We start from the raw sequence: 23,151 nt of genomic DNA, 5'->3' as shown, positions 1-23,151 counted from the left end.
TAACGAAACCATAAGGTTTTACATTTGAATTTAGGTTAGTCTTTATAATCTTATCTACCATTAACCCTAAAAAATTATAAATAACATGTAATATATATTTTAGGGTTTTAAACTAATTTTAAATATCGTATAGGATTCCTCTTTAGAATCTTAAATTAATATGTAAATATTCTTTAGGACTTTATTCAAGATTAAAACTAAATATTTTTGTTGGTGAATTGTAAATCATGAGTAGGTCTTTCTAAGTATTTTATTTTAGAAACTTTTAAGAAAGCTAATAAATGTTATTTAAGATATATTATTTTAGAATTTTGACGAACTTAGGTCAAGAATTTTAAAGTAAGATAAATCACAAACCCGACATAGGATACTTTCATAAGATCTTGATAGGTTTAACGTTATTAATTAAATCTTTTAAATAATAATAATAATAAAAGATTAAATAAGTTGTAGATGAGTTTTAATATTTCCTTAATTCATTGGTAATTTCTCGTTTTTTAGAATTCTAAAATTGAATTAATTTTAGGAATTGAATGTATTTTACTATAATTATTTAGGTATCCTTTAGGGTTCTGTTAAAAGTAAAATCTCTAATTTAAGTTTCAAATTAGATAAGTTTGATGAATACATCATAAGAGCATCCACTCCATTACCTAAAATTGTACCTATTATTTTGGATAGTATCTAAAATCGAATAAATTATGAGGTGTAATAACAATATAAAATGCCAACAAAATAACAACATTCACTTGTCCATAAAATAAAGGATGATTTCCACAATAGTGAAAATATTGCTTTTTATTAGGCATTAATAGCACTAAATATATTATGATGAATATATAAGTAAACTACTTCCAATTTAAACTAAAGATGTAATAAATAACTATGCTTGGACTTGTATTTGAAAAACATTTTGTAGGAACAATTATGCTTCACAAGAAAGCCAAATTCTATGCTTGCATACATCATCATATATGTTAAAATTGAAAGTCGATAATGGCAATATAGAACGATCACAAAGTAATAAGAAAAAATAAAACACCCAAATTTTACTTGGAAACCCTTTCGGGAAAAAACCGCGGACAGAAGAGAAGAAAATTCACTAATGTTGAAAATCAAATGATACAAGAGGAGCTCCGACTACATCTATTTAAAGGTTGAAAAATCTTATTCTAATCAAAGTCAAATAGAGGAAGTGAAGTTCTATACAGATTCCCTAGTTTTACCACAGTATTTTATTTTAATAAGGATCCGGGTCACACAACTCTAATAATCTTCACCTTGACACAAATTCTTAACGAACAAGTTCTTCACCACGAACTCTCAACAAACAAGTTCTCCACCTCTTCTACGAAACCCCTAAAGGGGTATTCTTCAACAATGAACACCAATCAAGTCCAAGCAATGCTCAAACTTGGTTATAGGAAGTGACTTAGTCATCATATCTACAGGATTATCATGAGTACTAACTTTGCCCATAACAATATCACCACGAGCAATAATATCACGCACAAAATGATACCGAACATCAATGTGTTTTGTTTTCTCATGAAACATTTGATCTTCATAAGGAAGATGACACTCTGATTATCACAAAACACTGTACTGATCTGAAGTTTTTTACTAAGTTTACCAAAGAGTCCCTTTAACCAAATAGCTTCTTTACAAGCCTCAGTAATCGCTATGTACTCAGCTTCAGTAGTAGACAAAGCAATTGTAGTTTGCAAAGTGGCTTTCCAACTAATTGCGCAACCCCCAATAATAAAAACATACCTTGTGAAAGATCTTCTTTTATTAAGGTATCCAGCAAAATCAGAATCAACATACCCAATGACTCTATCTCTATTTCTTAAGCAAACATTAGTAGTACCTTGTAAGTATCTTAAAATCTACTGAACTGTATTCCAGTGTTCTTTACTAGGATTCGTCATGTATCTACTAACTGCACTAACTTTATATGATAAATCTAGATTGAGCAAACCATAGCATACATGAGATATCTCACTGCACTAAAATATGGAACATGTGACATGTAGTCAATCTCATCATCTGATTACAGAGACAAAACTGATGAAAGTCTAAAGTGGGCTGCTAATGGAGTACTAACTGGCTTGGCACTCTGCATATTGAACCTGCAAAGAACTTTCTTAATATATCATTTTTTACTTAGGTACAATTTACATGCTTTCCCATCTCTAAGAATCTCCATCCCAAGTATCTTCTTTGTAGCTCCCAAATCTTTCATCTCAAATTCTTCATTAAGCTGGGTTTTGACCTTTCTTATCTCTCCTTTATCTTTGGTTGCTATCAACATCTCATCAACATAAAGGAGTAGATATACAAATGAACCATCATTGTTTTTCTTAAAATAAACACAACTGTCAAAACTACTTATTTTGAGATCATGAGTAGTCATAAATGAATCAAACCTATTATACCACTGCCTTAGTGATTGTTTTAAGCCATAAAGAGACTTTTTCCAACAAGAAAGCATAGTCCTCCTTTTTCGAGACTATAAAATCCTCTGGTTTTTGTAAGTAAATATATTCCTCAAGTTATCCGTGCAAGAATGTTGTTTTTACATTTAACTGCTCAAGCTCCAAATCATATATGGCCACAATACCAAGCAAGACTTGAATCGAACTATACTTCACAACTGGAGAAAACACATCTGTGAAGTCTACACCTGGAATATGACTGTAACCTTTTGTAAATAGTCTTGCTTTATATTTGGGTTCTTCGACTCCTGGAGTCTCTTCTTTTTTCTTGAACACCCATTTACAACGAACAACCATTTTACCCTTAGGAAGCTTCACTAGGTCTCATGTTCTATTCTTATGGAGAGATTCTATCTCTTCTTTCATGAAAAACATTCATTTTCCTGAATCTTCATAGCTAACTGCCTCGGAATAAGTAAATGGCTCTTGATTTGCATCTATATCTTCATCCATGTTTAAAGCATAAGCAACTAGATCAGCCTTGGTGAACCTCTTTGGAGGTTTAATTTCTCTTCTAGGTCTGTTGGCAATAGAATATTGTGGTGAAGAAACAACTCTACTCTGAGTGTTTTTACTAACTTGAGGAGTAGACTCTATTATAGATCCTAGATCAATTTGAAGCTCCACTTGCTTCACATGTGTGTTTGAAATCTACTGGTATTTATTGAAAGATTCTTTAAGAGATAAGTTAGGTAGCATAGTAGTTTCATCAAAAGTAACAACTCTGCTAATTACAACTTTCCTCCTTTCAGAACACCATAACTTATACCCTTTAACACCAACCTTATAACCAATAAAAATACATTTAATAGATCTAGGTTCCAATTTCCACTATCAACATGAGCATACGCAGGACACCCAAAAATATTCAAATCAGAATAATCAGCAGAATTACCAGACTATACCTCTTATGCAGTATTTTTCTCAATGGCAATGAACAAAGACCGGTTAATCAGAAAACATGCAGCAGAGGTCGTTTTAACCTAAAATGGCTTTGGTAAATAAGTATTTGACAACATACATCGAACATTTTCCATGATTGTTCTATTTATTTGTTCTATAAAGCTATTTTGCTTTGGAGTATGGCGAACTTTCAAGTGTCTCACGATCCCTTCTGATTTGTATGATTCATTAAACTCATCAGAACATAATTCCAAGCCATTATTTGTATAGAAGTGTTTTTTTCTCTTTTCTTGTTTGCTTCTCGATCATAGTTTTCCAAGCCTTAAATGTGGAAAACACATCACTTTTCTACTTCAGGAAGAATGCCCAAAATTTTTTAGAAAAATCATCAATGACTGTCAGCATATAATTAGCACCACCCCTCGAAGGAACTGATGGTCCCCAAAGATCATAATGGATATAATCCAACGTTTCCTTCATGTTATGGATTCTTGTGGTGAATCGAACTCTCTTTTGTTTCCCAAAAATGTAGTGCTCACAGAACTTCAGTTTGCTAATGCCTTATCCATCAAGAAGTCATTTTTTTGCTTAATTCTATAATGTTGTTCTCACTCATATGCCCTAGATACATATGCCAAAGTCTAGTAACATCATCATCTGACAAGGAAGAGGAAGTGACGACTACATCACCAGTAACAGTTGAATATTGCAAAACATATAACTTGACAATCTTTCTCTGCATTTTCATCACGAGGGAACCCTTGCTAATCTTTAGAACCCCACTTTCATCTCTGTACCTGTACCCTTTGGAATCAAGTATACTCAATGAAATCAAATTTCTCTTCAATTCTTGTACATGTCGTATGCCACTAAGTGTTCTAACGACTCCGTTGAACATTTTAATTTTGATCGTGTCAATACATGTGATTCTAAATAAAACATTATTTCCCTTCAAAACAACATCTTCAGACATTGTTTCATATGTTGTAAACCAATCTCGATTGGGGATCATATGGAAGGTGTAGCCAGAATCAAAGATTCACTCCTCACTCACTTTGGAGTTGTCGGTAGAAACAATTAGGAGTTCACCATCGCTATAGTCTTCTACAACATCAGCTTCATTGGATTGTTCTGGTTGTTTTTCCTTTTGATTTTATTCTACAACTTATAACACTCAAACTTAATGAGCTCATTCTTCTTGCAGAAGTTACAGGTTTTACCTCTATTTGAATATCTCAATTTACCATTAGATTTACCGCAAGGATTTTGTTCCTATGTCCTCCCACGATTATCATCAATATTTCATTCTTGTTTTCCACGAATATTGAGACCCTCTCTTTGAGAGTTGAATCCAGGCACAAGATGCTTCATCTTGTCATACGAGGCTAAGAAAGTATGAACTTTATCAACTGTGAGTGACTCACGACTATACAAAATCGTATCTCTAAATATTTAATAAGACGGGGGCAACAAACAAAGTAGAATTAACCCTAAATCTTCTTTATCATACTGAACCTCCATGGCTTCTAGGTCCGAGAAAATTTCTTTAAACACAGTTAAGTGCGCATAGACGCACCTTCTTTCAAACGTTGAGCATAAAGTCAGTGCTTCATATGCAACTTACTAGTTAGGGTTTTCAACATGCATAGCCACTACAACTTTTCCCATAATGCAGCAGGGTCTTCTCCTTCAACACGTCTTGTAGAATTTGATTCGAAAAATGCAAATGTAATTGCGTCAAAACCTTTCGATCTTTATACTTCTACTCTTCCTCCGTCAATGTCAAAGACATCTTATCTAACCCTAGCAGAGCATCTTACAAATTCATCTGTGCAAGAACTGTTTGCATCTTTACTTGCCACAATGCGAATCTGGTGTTGCAATCCAACAGCGGAATATCATACTACATTGTCGCCATTACTGTAATCAAGACAAGCAACCCGAAAAGCTCTGATACCAATTTGTTAAAACTAAACGTCGATAATGGCAATATAGAACAATCACAAAGCAATAAGAAAGAAAAATAAAACACACAGATTTTACATAGAAACCCTTTCAGGAAAAGGCCATGGGCAGAGGAGAAGAAAATTCACTAATTTTGAAAATTGAATGATACAAGAGGAGTTCCGACTACATCTATTTAAAGGTTGAAAAACCTTATTCTAATTAAAGTCAAATAGAGGAAGTGTAGCTCTATATGGATTCTGCTTGTGCTGCATGGTCGACCCTCAGCCTTAAGCCCTACACAGATCTCCTAATTTTACCATTGTATTTTATTTTAACAAAGATTCGGATCACACAACTCTAACAATATATAATGTTGATATACCCTTTTCTTTATACGTCACATGATTATTTTATATTTAAAACTTTAATCTATTCTTTCATCTTATCGAGTATTACCATCACTTTTATAAATCCGGATAAGGGGTCTTCTTTTATTTATTTAGTTTTTTTTTATACTTTTAGAAATTGATTAAGCTCATAAACATATTATAAATTATGCATATGAAGCACTCTCAATTCGAAAAAAAAAAAAAGGCAGCATTTGTATCATGATGAGCATGAGACATAAAAAATAAACTGTTTTTAACTTGTACCTCGTTTCTCGTAACTGCATCATAAACCATAATGTAATGACACATTCTAGAAACCATGATAAGCATACATGTCTAATTATTTTTAGCAGTTACTCGCTTTCCAAACAGTAAATTAGGACATCCAAAAGTATTCGTTCTCATAAATTGAGAGGGAGTTATGGGATTCACGATTAATGGGATTTATAACATTAATATAATTTTTTGATATCATCATTACTTCCAAACAGTAAATTAGGACATCCAACTTGGTTTAAAAACAGAAATTAAAATTTTCCAACTCTGATCGGGCCTAAAGAAGGGGCTTGACAATAGCGTCAAAGTCCGTCACCAATAGTCTTGACAAGAGCACGAGCCATCTTTAAAATGATGAAACCGAAGTCTATCACGAACGTTAATCTCTCTATTAGCAATAATTGAGATATATTTGATGGCAGTGTGACAGTCCTCGCACATTCGAAGGTTCTTCACAATCCTGATGGCCACACCGGGGCCGGTTTTTAATAGTCCGAATGCTATCGCGAGCTTCTCACTGTGATATCTAAGGGCATATTCCCTCTCCTCTTCTTCCACTTCATGCATCACAGATTCCGATGCCGGTATATAGCCAGCTTCTCTGCACCTACTCATCAACTCATCTAAATACAGATAAATTTGATTTGTCTTGGGATGGGACTTGTCACCCATGCTAAATAAATAAACCTTATGATCAACATCTATTGTGCTATAACCAACTTCCTTCTTCAAACGATTTCTTATCATTATGTTTCGGACCTTTTCCACTCGATCCATCCTACCAGCTAATGCATAGATATTCGAAAGCATTACATAATGGCCAGGATTTTCAGGCTCGATGCTTAAAAGATGCTCTGCCACTTCTACTCCAAGATCGAAATTCTTATGCATCTTGCAAGCCCCAAGCATCGCGGTCCAGACTGCTGGAGCTGGCTCTTTAGGTGATATGTTTTTGACAAACTGATATGCTTCGTTCAAGTGTCCGGCACGCCCAAGCATATCCACCATACAAACCTGATGCTCCACTGATGGCACCAATCCATACTCCTGCTTCATGGTGGTAAATATCTGGCGCCCTTCATCTACGAGCCCTGCATGAGCACAAGCCGACAAGATTGCAACAAATGTAACATTATTGGGTCGTGGACCATCAAAACTCATTTCATTGAACAACTCAATCGCTTGGCTGCCATGACCATGCATTCCATACCCTGAAATCATAGCAGTCCAAGCAACAATATTCTTTTCCTCCATTGAATCAAAAACTTCTCTTGCTTTGCTAACATTTCCACATCTCGAATACATATTCATCAATGCGGTACCAAGCACCACAGTCAGATCAAAACAGTTTCTAGCAATATACTCATGCACCCAACAGCCTAAACCAATTGCACCTACCTGAGCACAAGCAGATAACAAACTAACAAATGTTGAGGAATCCGGTTTAACTCCCAAATCTTGCATCAAATAAAACAACTCAATTGCTTCTTTTCCAAATCCATTCTGCTCATAACCTGAGATCATCGAATTCCAAGCTACCACTGTTTTGTCAGGCATTTTATCAAAAACTTTACGGGCAATCATCACACGACCAGATTTAGCATAAAAACTCACAAGAGCAGCTTGAACATAAGCATCCAAACCGTACCCACAAATATAAACATGACAATGAATAGTTTCACCTATACTAAAAGCCATTAAATCGGCAGAAGATTTAATCACGGCGGAGAATGTGTAATTTGAAGATGAAATATTGGCTAATAACATCCGGCGATAGTAGAGAAGGGATTCTTGAGGGAAACTGAATTTAGAGGTTAAAGTAATTAAAGAATGAAAGAGAAAAGTATCTGGTTTGGGGATGGAAAAGAAGAGGCGACGAGTGTAGCTAATGGGAGAAGCGGCGGCGTAAGCAAAAGAAAGTAATTTGGTGATGAGAGATCGGGTACGACCCAAGCCGGTGATGATGATCCGTGCATGGATTTGTTGAAGAGGTTTGAGACGTGGGCCTGCTAGGATAATTGAGTGGTAGATTGGTGAATGCGTAAGGGTGGTGGTTGACGAAGTTGTTTGGTTTCCATGGAAACTTGCCATGAAAATGAAAGAGAAGGGGAGAAAGGGAGGGAATATTTTGATATGAATATCTACAGTCAAAAAAGATTTTGACAACAGAGATTCTTGCTTTAAGGCTCACTTAGTTGTTCATATTCTTTGTCTTCCTCAAACCAGAACTGCAATTATTATGCTAAAATCTAAAACATACCTAAGCAGATTATGTAGCACAAAGAAGAAGGACAAAACTAGTTCATGTTTCTCGTATCAGCAGCAGCAAATGAAAGATGCAAAGCATTACAACATATTCCATCAAAACCCACCTTTCAAGGCTTGCAAATGGGCAATTTTTTCTTTGCAGAATTTATCATAAACCTCTCCAAACTTTGATGTCTCATCCTTCAACTACTTTTCACACTGCAAATGAAGTAATCGCATTAGCATTTAAGGTCTCAAACAATTCAGTAAATCCAAATAAAAAAAAAACATTCACCTCTTTTGAAAGCGCCTTAGCAAATGTTTGTCTACAGTAAATAGGAACAAATTAACAATGAGTTATGTAACGTGCTTACATGTAGAAGAGAAAAATATTTATAAATATTGCAAAACACAACATGAAAAAATAGCACCAACACAGTAAATGTGCATCAACGTATATAACAAGAATTACTTACAATAAATATATATATCATAGCTGTCCTTAGATACAATCGTAAATGTGAAAGTACACAAATATAACACAATACAGAGGTTGCTAGAATTGCTTACAATTTTGTTCCAAGTTTGGATTATAAAAGGTTACTTTACCTTTCCTTCTCAAGTTTTCGCTTCAGTTCATCAAGCTTAGACCTTATCTCGGCAGCCACACTGTAACCGCAAGATTGAATAAATAGTAGAAATTCCATAGAGAAAGGTGATAAAAATGAATTTATTCAACAGTTTTATTATTTCATTTTCTTGTAAAATTAAAACTAGCTATGAGAAGAATAAATTTGGTAGAGCAATTGCATGGACGAGTTTATAAAATCTTTTGAGTACACTTAATGACCTTTCAGCCCCCCAAAAAAGGATGTAATCATAATAAAGTAACACAATACAACATTAGTTCAAATTTGTTGATACAGTGTACAATAAATGAGTACATAATAAAGTAGGGTGGTTGCCATGAAGGTCGGTTCACCTAGTCGGGGCAAAGAGTTGGAGGTTATGAAGAGTGGAGGTGAAGAGAATGTAGAGGCGGAGAGTTTTTAAAAGAGTGTAGGCCTAGTATTCTTAAAGAGTCAATTCCCTCTTCATTGTTCCTAGAGGTATATATAGGTAAGGGGTCCGTGTAGGATGCCACAACATTTTTCAGCTATGGTCTTAGTCTTATTTACCATTTTGGTGTGCTTTCATATGATGCCATAACGTCTTTCAATTATGGTCTTACTCATGTTTATTTTCGATCCAACACATGATGCCATACATTTTTTAGCTATGGCCTTACTCATTTTAGGTGTATAGCCTCCGATTGGACCATGACCTAGCCATGATCTTTCTTATGTATTTTTTTCCATTGCATTCCATTCATTCTTCCATTTCACCATTCTTAACTTTGATGCTCGAACACCATAGTGTCCCCTCTACAAGGCTCGGAGCTTCGCACATCACGAGTGCACATAGCAACACCGTATGACAGTATTTAACAGAATCACCCATTTTCCCTTCCTAACTTCGTCTAATCCCGATGAAGACCCCCCTTTTGTATTTCATATGCAATACATGCAGTTATAAATAAAACATCATGGGATCATGCATACTGAACTAGAATGATAGATACTTATAAACTCATGAAATCTTAGCATATTTACCTTTCTAGAGGTGGAGCGTAGAAATAATGTTTTTTCGCCTTCCTCCCTCAGCTTAGCTCTCCCCAAATGCCAGAACTCCTACTCTCTCTTGGCAATTAAGCATATAACCAAAATCATGAGTTAAGTTTAGAATCTTCAGTTTAAACTTAGTTTTCTAGAAACATGAAGAACTCTCAAAGAGGTTCCTAAAAACCTTGACTTTACTTTCTTAATCTTACGTGTACAGAAAGACTAAAACCTTACCAACTCACTATATTCTTTATTCTTCCTATTCAAAACTCATGATCTTCGCTCCATGTAGAGCTTCCTATAATTATCTCTTCTTCGAAGAAACCATAGAAGAAGATGAAGAAGAGAAGAAAGCGAAACACAAAAATAAGAAGAATTCTCCTCCAAAAAGTCATTTCCCTGACTTTTATAGCCCTTCTCTCACAGTCTTCAACCGTTTAGAAACCATCCATTGACAATCATTTTGTCCCCCACTAAGGGAGTAGTTGGTTTTAATTCGACCGAACTAGGGGTGAGCAAAACTCGATTCGACTCGAAAAAATAGAAAAAGAATTCGAATTTCGAGTTAAACGAATCGAGTTATTCGAATTAATTCGAATTTTTTTTTCAAATTTCGAGTTCGAATCTAGTTGAGTTTTCGAATTCGAATAACTCAAATAATTCGAATATCAAACTATAATATTTTACATTTTTACTCCAAACTCCCAAATCTTTTTATTTTTCCCTTAAAACTTTTACTCCTTCCCACTTTCCCCCCAAAACTTTTACTCCCCTCCCCTCCCAACCCCCCAATCTACCCAAAATCTATTTCCCACCAAAATTTTACTCTCCCATTTACTTTTTCTCAAAATTTTACTCCAAAAAACCCTCAAAACCTTTTATTTTCCCCCAAAATTTTTACTCCCTCCCACTTTTCCCCTAAAACTTTTATTCCCTTCCCATCCCACCTCCCATCTACCCCAAACCCTCCCCCCTCCATTTTTTTTTAATATTTTCCCTCCAAAATTTTACTCCCCCTATTTACTTTCCCTCAATCTTTTATTCCCCAAAACTTTTTATTTTCCCCCTAAACTTTTATTTCTCACCCTTTACTCTCAAATAAAAAATCAAAATTATCCAAAAAAAAATCACTAAACATAAATAATAATTTTATTTATATCTACTATTTATATTATTAAATTAAATTTCACATTTTATATTATTTATATTATTGAATTGTTTAGTCATATTGAATATTTATATTAAAATTGAATTATTAATTATGCCATAAAATATTCGTGTTAAAATTTTATATTGGTATCAATTTCACATTTTATTTTTAAAATAATTTTTATTAAAAAATCAAATTTTACATTTAATATATTTTTAATTCCAAAATACATAGTGACAAAATTTTGAAGATAATTGAAACAACTAAGCAAGCAAAAAAGCTAACCAGTATATAAAAAATTAATAAATAAATTATGAGGAGATGAAAGTTAATAAAAATTTTGATTAAGGTGGACAAATTTTATTACGATGGGTGACAGCGGTTACAAGGACCCAAAATTATTTTTTATAATTTAACTCGAACAAATATATTCGATTCGATTCGATTCGAATTTCATCTCACTCGACTCGATTCGAGAAAACTTCAAATAAAGTTAGGATGATAAAATGAGATTCGAAAACTCGATTAACTCGAAAATTTTCGATTCGATTCGATTCGATTCGATCGAATGCTCACCCCTAGACTGAACCAACATTCGATTTTAACCAAACCTTGAATCGGTTATTGTTTCCTCCAAATTTTCTAGTAGAAGCCGCCAACTTATGGTTTCTTTCAATTTAACCCCCAATTGTACCAAATTTCTAGGTTTCAAGGGAAACTGGGTGTGACACCGTTCTTGTTACCTCTTTAGTTGGTTTGATTCTCCCATGAGTTCTTGAGCCAGAATCATTCTTATTGGTATTTTGCAAAAAAAAAAAAAAAAAGACAAATGGAAAGGAGAAAAAGGATCGAGCGAATTATGTTGTTTGTGTTGCTTTGGTTTGTGTAGTGTTTGTATGGTTCATCTTAGGAGTTGCAGTAAACCAAAATGATTTTTTGGTCAAGTTTAACTTTTGTCATTTGGTTTAGGTCTTTACAAAGTACTTTAGAGAGGTGATGTTTTTAAGTGGTGTGTATAGGCGCTCCGGTTAGGTGCTTTGTTAAGGGTTTTTGTTAAGTTAGATTATGACACACCCATGTTGTAAGTAAAAAAAATGTTAAATGCTCAAATTAGAGTCCAACTATTTAGGGATTACTCACATAAGGGCCACATTTTTCAAAATGGTCATATAATGACCTAACATTTATAAAAGAATAAGAATTTTTCAAGCATTTCAACTCAATTTTGTAGTAAAAATTAGGTGAATGCTGACGTGTTTCGAATAAAACACATGAAAATTGAATCAAATATTACTTTAAAAGGAAAGAAAAGAAACATAATTTGAAACTTGATATACAACATTCAAAAATCCCTTATTTGAGCACTTTTGAAAATGTTTTACCCTTATTTGAGCGCTTTCGAAAAGGTTTGGCCCTCATTGAGCACTTTATGTAAATGATAGGCCCTTATGGTCATTTTGGAAGGTTTGACCCTTATGTAAGCAACCCCTAAAAAGTTGGGTCCCAATTTGAGTATTTATCCTAAAAAAATATTTATAATAACATATATTTATTAAAAATTATATGAAAAATAAATGTGAATTTAGTTAAAATGATAAAATTGATTATTCTTTTAGGTTTATTTTGAGCTTAAATTGATTTTTATAGGTATAAAATGTCAAAGACAAAAATATCTCATAGTTATATTGATTTTTAAATTGATATTCATTTGACTTGTAATATCAACTCAGTCAACTATTTAAGTATAAAAGTTAATTGCATCACACATCCTCAAACTATGTCCCTCATTTTAAATTAGTCTCTAAACTTCAAATAATTCTAATTACATCCTTAAACTATCGAAGTTATATCGATTAGGCCCTTCGCTACTAAAATCGTTAATTATTGTTAAATGACACATCAAATCGTATGTGACATAATTTAAAATGAAAAATTTAAGAAAAATAAATACTTTTAAAAATATCAAAGAAAAAATTAAAAATATATTGTAAAATGAATGTTTTAAAAATATTAGTTTTTGAAGTTTTTCAAAACTTTTACAAAAACTTTATTATTCGCTTTTTTAGTTTTACTTACTTTTAATTTTTATTTTAAAAGTTATGCAATAACGTTCTATTTTTGTTTAAAATTTTTATTTTAAATTTAGTTGCATAATATTTAATGTGTTATTTAATAATTTTAATAATAAAATGATTTAATTGATATAATATCAATAGCTTAAGGAAGTAATTAGAACATTTTATAATTTAAAAACCAATTTGAAATAAGAGTCGTAGTTTAAAGATGTATATTACAATTAACTATAAATATAATATAATATAATTGTGAGAATTTGATTTATAGAAGCTTTCCCCCTCCAGCTGAGCCAATGCATTCGAATTGAATTTCCAAGCGGTGCTGTCGGAGCTTCTCACTCTTGTTATGATTGAAATGCAAGAATATAAGTTGTGGGTCACTTAACTAAATGGATTAATATATTATTTGTTGCTTGATTTTTGTTTTAATATTAAATTTAGGTTTTTTTACCTATATATTATAAAAAAATATATTTAAATGGTATGTTAAATAGATTATGTATTAAAATGGTACATCCAACCAAGTGGAGGGTGTTGCATAGGCGGCACCACCCTAAAAACCTGACATCTTTGACTGAAAAAAATATTTTAATAGTGGTGCCTACTTGATAGGTGGCACCACTTTGTACCGGAATAATATAGAATCGGTATTTTTATACTGTAGGGGTATGGTGCCTACCTGATAGGCGGCACCAGTGACCCCTATCTGATAGGCGGCACTAGTACCATTTTTCCCCCTCCCCCATCCGACTCAACATTAGTATCTGTTAAAAAAATAGCAGAACATAAGGAAGAAGAGAGGGAGAAGAAAGAAAGAAAGAAAATGTATCTTTATTTTTATTGTTATTTTCAAATATAATAGATTATGATAAGAAAAAATTATTTTGTTAGTATTATATAGTTTGTTTAGTGTTATTTTTATGTTTTTTAAGTTATTTTGTTTATTGTGATTTGTTAGATTATAAATGTAAAATTATATTAATTTTTAAGTTATTTTGTTAGTCGGTTTTGTGTTTAGATTAATTATTTGTTTAAGGTTTATTGCGATTTGTTAGGTTATGAATGTTATGTTTTAAATTTTTTAATATATTTGAAAGTTTTATGTTAATAACTATTATAAAGTAATTACTAGTTAGTGATAACAAAAAAATAGATAAATACTGAAAATCGAAATAAAAATATTTTATGTCATAGATATTGTTAGAAATGGCAATAAATTTGATATTGCCTGATGAGATAATAACTTCAGCACAAAGGGAGAAAGTTGATAAGATGATGAGAGAATTGCAAGATTACAGAATGAAACTAGAAGAAGACATCATTCAATACCTTATTACCGTAAATCAAAAGATGTAAGAAGTGTTATGGAAGGGTCATGAACTGATTAGAAAGAATAAAGTGCAATACTTAACCCTTAGAGGGACATTAAAAGAACGGGAGCATTAAATCATTTTAGACCAACTTTGGAAAATATTGGTACCACAAACCTATTGGAACCTAGCTATATATTTCGCGAAGTTTATAATCTCTTATGGAGCAAGGAAAATAGTGAGACAAAGTGTAGGTTTACGAAAGTTGACTGGGAAGCAAAATGTGTTTGACATATCATGGATGGATAAATTAGTTGTTAGGAAGTCACCAAGAGAATTTCTAAATTCAATACCCGTTATAAAGATTGTAGAGGAAGAAGATCTTGAGGAATTTCTAAATTGAATTGTAGAAGATAAATTTGAAGAGAATTCAAAATTTAATACAAAGAATTTCCCAGAGAAAGATACAGGATCGAATACGGAAGAAAACGTAGAAATAAATTTAAGTGGTTAAATGTAAACATAAATGTTGTTCATGTACAAAATGAAAACTGAAAAAGTCTAAGCTTATGAATGAAAAAATTTGCATATTGATATAATTTTGGTATCTTTTTATTCATTAAATTTTTATGTAAGTCTTTTTTGCTTGTTCAAAATTATTTTGAGAATTTTTGTTTATTTTTAATAGATTGAGTATTGAAGACAGATAATCAATTTTTCGTATGAGTTTATTTCGATAGAATAATCTTGATAACAACCGTTGGATGTATATTTGAATGTCGCCAACAAATAGCAATGAGATTTAATAGAAATGTCTCGTTCGATAATATAAAGGAAAGGATTAGCGCAAAAATTGTTAGACGTTGTGGGAGAAGGATCTCGAAACTTTTCTACAAGTTTCCAGTTTCGACAGATCCCATCAAATTCACAGAAATGAAACTTGTAGATGATGAAGACGTGGAGACAATGATCGCTCTTTATTGTGGGAATCAAAGAGACCAAAATGCACCGATTCAGCTGTTTGTTGAGTTAGCTGGTGTGGAGGCAACTGAAGATCTCATTGCATTAGGTAAAGAACATGAAGCTCAAGAATTGTGTATGGTGGCTCCAATATCGTACGTTGATAGTGAATCGACTATAAGCGGGATCTATTCGATCTTAATGTTGCACCTGATATTGATGTGGTTGGTGATGATGGATACGATAGTAGTGATCCTTATGATCATGACGTCGATAGTGATAGTGATCCTGATGTGGACGATGTCTCCGATGATATTTGTCCAAACCATTTTTTTAGGAAAACAAAAATTTGATTTAGTTGTCGACTTTAAAAATGAAAATGGGAGTCGCCACCGATCTTTTATTGAGGTGTGATCGAATCACCTTGAAAACAATTTTAGGTCTACAAATTTTGAGGAAATAGGTTCGGGAGTCGGTTACGAACGAGGAAGGGTTAGCACCCTCGTGACGCCCAAAATTGGTACCGAATCGATTGTTTAATGTCTTAGCATCGAAAATTTGAAAAGATTTTAAAATACGATCCTTTTAACTTGAATACAATGAATTGGGTGATAAGGCTTACTTATTCCAAAGAAATAAATTGTCACACTCAGTAAGTTAGAGTGCAACATTTTAAATCCTCAAAATTAAGTTTGACCTTTAAAACCTATGCATTTTGAGAAGGATATCTGATTATTTGGGTCAAATGAGAGAATCAAAACCCAGTAAGTTAGGGTTCGATTTCACAAAATTCCTAAATATCGAATACTGCCTTTATTTTCATTTGCTAGAAAAATCCTCGTCTCGAGAAAACAATAAGTGACATTCAATGCGTTAGGACAGCACGTATCGAATTCTCGAGAATGAGCTTTTTATTTATGTTTTAATTAAAAAGGATATTCGGTCTCTTAGATTGGAATCCAGTAAATTAGGACACAATCTTTTCGAGGATCCCAAATTCCGAGTGTCTCATTATTTTGAAAGACTTTGGTATAAAATGGTTTTGACATTTAAATAATATGAAACGTGACATTTAAAACAAGTAAAATGCGATAGAATGATGATGTATAACATGAAATGATAATTCATAAGCCAAAATGTACACTAATGAATACAACAATCAATTGATATAAACAAACAATACCGTATACATAAGAGCAATGGTTACAGTAAATACTAACATTTAAGCTAATGAATTAAAATCAATAATATACATATATTAATTTCAATAAGTAATACATATGGGATGAAAAACTTAATATAAGTAATATATATATGTATATATAAAAGAGTTGAAATAAATTAAGTGTGTAATAAAATAAAATTAAAAAGATAGGCATGCAAAATAATTAAAATAGGTGATAAGACTAAGTAAACAATATACGTAAACATGTTTTAAATAGTGAATATAAATCAATTTAAAGCAAATAGTATAGGTTAATTTTAAAATAAATAATACGTAAAATAACTTAAAATAAAATGACATATAAAGTAACTTAAAATAATAATCTAGAAAGCAAGTTAAAATAATCATATACAAATTTAATATAATATATATAAATACATACGGAAAATTTAAATAAAATAAATCAAAATAAACTAATTTTAAAATAACATATAAAATAAATGGCTTAAACTAAATAATATATATAAAAAATATGAGAAACAATATTTAATATTTAGAATTCTATAAAATTACAGGATAACAAATAACTAAATAAATTAATAAATAAAGCTTAAACAATTTAATTGAGTAAATAGGGATTAAATTGAATTTAAAACGAAATTGAGAAAGAAAACACAAAATAAAATAGAATGCGGGGGGTCAAAGCACAACGCGCGATTAATATGAGGGCCGAATGGGAAATATTCCCTTCCCTCAAAACGCTGCGTTTTTTTTGCGCAGGTAAAAATGAAACTAACAAAAAATTACATAGCCAGAATTAAAAATAAAAAGGGGACTGGATTGGGTTTGGGCACAAAAGCAAAAGGACTTAGCGTGCAAATATTCCCTCCGAGACCAAGATGCGCGGGTTTGGCCACGTTCGGGTCGGATCATCCGATTAATGGGCCAATACGATGCCGTTTTGGGGCCACTGAGAAAGACCTCAAACGGTGTCGTTTCTGACTCAATATAAAGCCAAAAAGAAACCCTTAACTAAACAGTTTTCAGCCACTTTGGATGCCATAACCACAAGGCTCAGAGAGGAGACCTCTCACCTTTCGCCAGACTCCGATTACGGCGGAGTTAGCGGAGGCGCGACCACTAGGTAAGTCTCTCAACCTCGACTCCTCCCTTTTACCCCTATTTTTATACACAAATAATAATAATAAAAAGTAGGAAAAAAGAAAAACGCCGACAGAAAAAAGAAGGAAAGAACACATTCCAAAAATTCAGTCTATTGCTTTTTGATTCTTTCTGTATATTGATATTGTGCGTAACCTGTTTACAATGCATATTTGGCTTTTATATAGCCAGAAAAATGAAAAAATAATTACAAAAGAAATACATTTCACTCCCTTTTGTTTGTTGCTATTTTCTGTCCGTATTTTCTTGTTTTCTTGTGTGCAGGTACGGTTGTACGCGTAGCGCGTGGCAGTGTGTGAAGGCCGTACGGAGGTGTGCGTGGCTGGGGAGAATTACGCTGGAAGCTGCTAGGGTTTCAACTTCTGATTTTGCGTTGGGCCGCTTCGTGATTGGGCTAGGGTCTAGGCAAATTGGGTTTAAATTTTAATGGGCCTTAGTGGGTTAGCATTTAAGCATTTGGGCCACTGTATTGGGTTGATTTTGGACTGTATTATTATTATTATTTGTTGTTTTGTTATTTATACGAGTCCGAGTAAATTGGGCTATTACGCTGCCCTCTTTGCTCGTTGTCGTGTAACGGGAACAGAGCAATGACTAAAAGCCCAATTGTGCCCGGTCTCGACTTCTTCGGTGCTTCCTCTTCATGTAGCCTCATTCTAACCCACTGCATCTTCAGGGGTATAGGAATTGGTGCTTTGATCCACTCTACTGCAATATTAGGGGTATAGGAATTGGTACTTTGATCCACTCCACTGCAATATCAGGGAGATAGGATTTGTGTCTCGCAACTTTTGGGAAGTAAGATTCGCCATTGTAGCTTCAATCTTTTTAACTGCACCGTCTGGGAAGTAAGACCTAATGTGATCTACTCTACTGCAACCTTAGAGAGATAAGATCGTCCTCGATCTGCTTCATTGTTAATACAAGAAGGCAGGATTTGGTGTCTTCAACCTGCTTCGCTGCAACCCAGGGAGGTAAGGCTGGTGTCTTTGCTCTGCTTCACTGCCAGTACAAGAAGGCAAGATTCGTTATATTCAACCTGCTCCGCTGCAACCCAGGGAGGCAAGATTACTGGCTACAATCTGCTCCACTACTGCTTAGGGAGATAAGATCTGCCATCCTTGATCTGCTCCACTACTGCTTAGGGAGATAAGATCCGTTATTTCCAAACTACTCCACTGCTGACCAGGGAGATAGGACTTGTGGTTTAAATCTACTTCCCTACTCCTGGGGAAGATAAGATTCGCCGTCTTCGATCTGCTTCGCTACTGCTTAGGGGGACAAGATCTGTAATTTCCAACCTATTCCACTGCTGACCAGGGAGATAGGACTTGCGGCTTAAATCTGCTTCCCTACTCTTGAAGATAAGATTCGCCGTCTTCGATCTACTCCACTACTACTTAGGGAAGCAAGGCTTGTGGTTTCGATCTGCTTCATTGTTGATGCAGGAATGCAAGATCTGCTATTTTCAACCTGCTCCACTATAACCGAGGGAGACAAGGCTTGTGTCTTCGATCTGCTTCGCCGTCGATGCAGGAAGGTAAGATCTGCTATCTTCAACCTGCTCCACTACAACAGAGGGAGGCAAGGCTTGTGTCTTCAATCTGCTTCACTATTGATGCAGGAAGGCAAGATCTGTTATCTTCAACCTGCTCCACTACAACCGAGGGAGGCAAGGCTTGTGTCTTCGATCTGCTTCACTGTCGATGCAGGAAGGCAAGATCTACTATCTTCAACCTGCTCCACTACAACCGAGGGAGGCAAGGCTTGTGTCTTCGATCTGCTTCGTCGTCGATGCAAGAAGGCAAGATCTGCTATCTTCAACCTGCTCCACTACAACCGAGGGAGGTAAGGCTTGTGTTTTTTATCTGCTTCACTATCGATGCAGGAAGGCAGGATCTGCTATCTTCAACCTGCTCCACTACAACCGAGGGAGGCAAGGCTTATGTCTTCGATCTGCTTCATCGTCGATGCAGGAAGGCAAGATCTGCTATCTTCAACCTGTTCCACTACAACCGATAGAGGCAAGGCTTGTGTTTTCGATCTGCTTCACTATCGATGCAGGAATGTAAGATCTGCTATCTTCAACCTGCTGCACTACAACCGAGGGAGGCAAGGCTTGTGTTTTCGATCTGCTTCACTATCGATGCAGGAAGGCAAGATCTGCTATCTTCAACCTACTCCACTACAACCGAGGGAGGCAAGGCTTGTGTCTTCGATCTACTTCACTGTCGATACAAGAAGGCAAGATCTACTATCTTCAACCTGCTCCACTACAACTGAGGGAGGCAAGGCTTGTGTTTTCGATTTGCTTCACTATCGATGCAGGAAGGCAAGATTTGTTATCTTCAACCTGATCCACTACAACCGACGGGGCCAAGGCTTGTGTTTTCGATCTGCTTCACTCTCGATGTAGGAAGGTAAGATCTGCTATCTTCAACCTGCTCCACTACAACCGAGGGAGGCAAGGCTTGTGTTCTTGATCTGCTTCACTATCGATGCAGGAAGGCAAGATCTACTATTTTTACTGATTTGTTCTCTGGGGAACATGACCTGTATAATGAACCTGATTATGCCTAATGATTAGGATGGCATGATCAAAATGAATCAAATACTCCTAACTAGACATGTGTGAATGGTGTTTGTATGAATGCAAAATTTTATTTTTTTGAGAATAATCCCATTTAGGTTGTCATTACTCGAAGGTTTTGTGACTAGCGTGCTACAACACCTTCTTCCTTGACTGGCCTTTTCTGAAAAAACATTTAGCCAGGTTGCCCCCATTGTAAACCTCAAAGTTCAATCCACTGGGACGCAAAATTTGTACCATCATTCTCCCATTGTAACCCAAGGGTAGAAATATATGGTTTTTCTCAATCCTCTTCTATCACAATTCAAGGATATAGGATCTAAATCTCTCTGGTCCCTTACACCATTCCCAAGGTGTCGTACCAAAGGCTCATGCACAAATGAATGCTTTCTTCTCCAAGGAAACATCTTCCTATTGCCTGGTGATCATTGCTTGCTTGTTTATTTAAGCTTCATCATTAACACGACATTCTTGTCATTTTGTTCAATCAATATTTTTGACAACAAAATACAAAGAGGAAGTCCAAATTAAGACTCTTCCTTCTCAAATTTCTAACCTTTAAACTTGGTGTGTTCTAAACAATAGTCCTGTTTCAGGCTTCTGTATTATTTAGAAACTTCTAGAGTAATATGCAAAACTTCCTTTGTGAAAGTTTTATTAGTCAATTAATCATTATTCCAATGCAACATGCTTGCAAAAAGGTCATAACAATGGATAAAAATAAAGTTGGTTCTGAGCATAGCTCGAAAGGAATAAATTACCAAAAATGATAAAGAAGGATAACAAAGAAATTGATTGGGAATGTGCATCTTGGAAAAGAATGAAGTATTCCAAGAACAACGAATTTAATATAAATAGTATGAAAATTGGGTGCCCCAGAAATTGCAGCTTGAACTTCTCTGTACAAACTTTCTGAAGACCATTCTAAGTTTGACATGTGTTTAAGAGATCTGCAGTACTTTGTCAATACTCCAAGATGTCACATACCCTTTTCTGTTAATTTAGGTATAGCAATATCATCATATGCCCCAATCTGATCACAATTTGAGCCGCCCTTTTCAGGTTTTCAACTCAAATCCCTTTTGGCCTAAGGTGCCCTTTGCAGGTTTTCCCCTTAGCGTATCCATTTTTTACATTTTCATTTTTCATATTTTTTTCCGACTCAAAGTGCCCTTTGCTGGTTTTCACCTTGGTCCTTTCTTCTTCTTCAGGTGAAGTAACTCTTGACTGAATCTGAGTTTACAGGATCTGGCAATCTCACTCAAGATCAGTGCTCCTCTAAAAAGGTCTTCTTTACAACATAGGGACATTCCCGGTTTGACATTCATTTCCCTCTAGAATCCTTTCGTTGAGGAAGGATTTTTTTCAACATCCAACCCTCTTGTGGAATTCTCTGAGACGATCCTGTTTATTATGGGCTCGTATCATTTGTTTCTGGTACATCCGACCCTGATCAGCTTTTAACCCTTTCCCTAGGTCCAACTGATCACATCGCGATTGGATCCCTTCAACTCTAGCTCAACTAATACCCAGAGAGAGGGGATTTCAATAGGTAAAACTACCCCAATCTTGTAAACCAAAGAGAGAGGTGTTGCCCCAATACAGATGTTCGACAAGCAATGAGGGCAAATGGTAATTTTTCATGCCAGTCCTTGCAAATCTCAATCATTTTTTTCAATTTTCTTGATGTTCATCTCTAGGCAATTCGGTGACGAACCGTGGTGTCTGCTTCTAAATTGATTTCAGACCTCAGCTATCGTGCTATTGCTTAGGCTCAATGCATTATCCAATGTAATCTTCTTTAGAATTTTATATCAGCATATGATGGCATTGGCGTATGAAACAGTCTCTAATGATCTCAAAAATAAAGCAATGCCCATTAGAAGTCTTCGATAATGGTGATATCCGTGCCCTATTTCGCTCAAAATTTGAGTCGCCCTTTTTGGGTTTTCAACTCAAATCCACCTTTGGTCACAAAGCGCCCTTTGCGGGTTTTCGCCTTGGCCTCTCCTTTTTCTTTTTCATTTCATTTTTTATTTTGATTTTGATTTTGATTTTCCTTTTTTTTTATTTTTTGAATTTTTTTGATTTTTTGATTGATTTTTTTTTATGAATTGGATCTAAACTCATGGGATTAGGCAAGTCCATGGTATCTCTTTTGATTAGAACCATTACTTCTCAATAAAGTCTTACACATAAGATCTTCCACTTTCATCTCATATGCGAAAGATCTTTTTGGGTATCAGATTTCTTTCATAGAGCCTTCTGGGGCGAAACTACGATAGAAAACTTTTGATCCTCCTCTTCAATCAGGATAAAATCCAACAAAACTTGAAGAGATGGAAGCTCGACTTCAAATGGGGAAAGCTATACTGAGTCAACAAGAAAGGCATTGCCCCGACAAAGAATTTTCATTGTATCGTTCACACTGTAAATTTTTGTCATCGTGTTGTTGTGTAGATTTCATTATCAGTGCTTAACCCGGGCATATCCTGGTATGATTATACAAAAACATATTTGAACTCTAGAGGTGACTCAACAAGGTCTTGCTTCGTCTTTGCAATCAGGTCAATTCTAATCTTCACCAAGCTCACAATTTCTAATGATTCCTTATGAGGTAGGATCTGTCTATCCTCTTATTCTACCATCCTCAACAAGTCCGGAGATAAGCTACAATCTATGTTATTTTCAAATTCATGAGATCCCTCTAAACACATACCTCGCTCAAAAAGAAAATTTGAGTTTGTAGCAGCGTCATTCATGTCATTGATATCTGGGGATCCATAAAGAATGTATAA

General features: G+C 34.5%; 1 protein-coding gene across 1 annotated transcript; it reads right to left on the bottom strand.

The window, feature by feature from the left end:
- Positions 1–6,164: 6,164 nt before the first annotated feature.
- Positions 6,165–8,686, bottom strand: LOC105774681 (pentatricopeptide repeat-containing protein At2g33760). The gene is given in 3 exon segments (XM_012597241.2): positions 6,165–8,058; positions 8,061–8,479; positions 8,556–8,686. Coding segments are annotated over 2 exon segments (1,764 nt in total). The 5' UTR covers positions 8,092–8,479; positions 8,556–8,686; the 3' UTR covers positions 6,165–6,325.
- Between the last annotated feature and the right edge of the window lie 14,465 nt (positions 8,687–23,151).

Source organism: Gossypium raimondii, chromosome 6, assembly GCF_025698545.1.
Source record: "Gossypium raimondii isolate GPD5lz chromosome 6, ASM2569854v1, whole genome shotgun sequence".
NCBI classification, from domain to species: domain Eukaryota; kingdom Viridiplantae; phylum Streptophyta; class Magnoliopsida; order Malvales; family Malvaceae; genus Gossypium; species Gossypium raimondii.
This window is presented reverse-complemented; position numbering and strand designations above follow the sequence as displayed.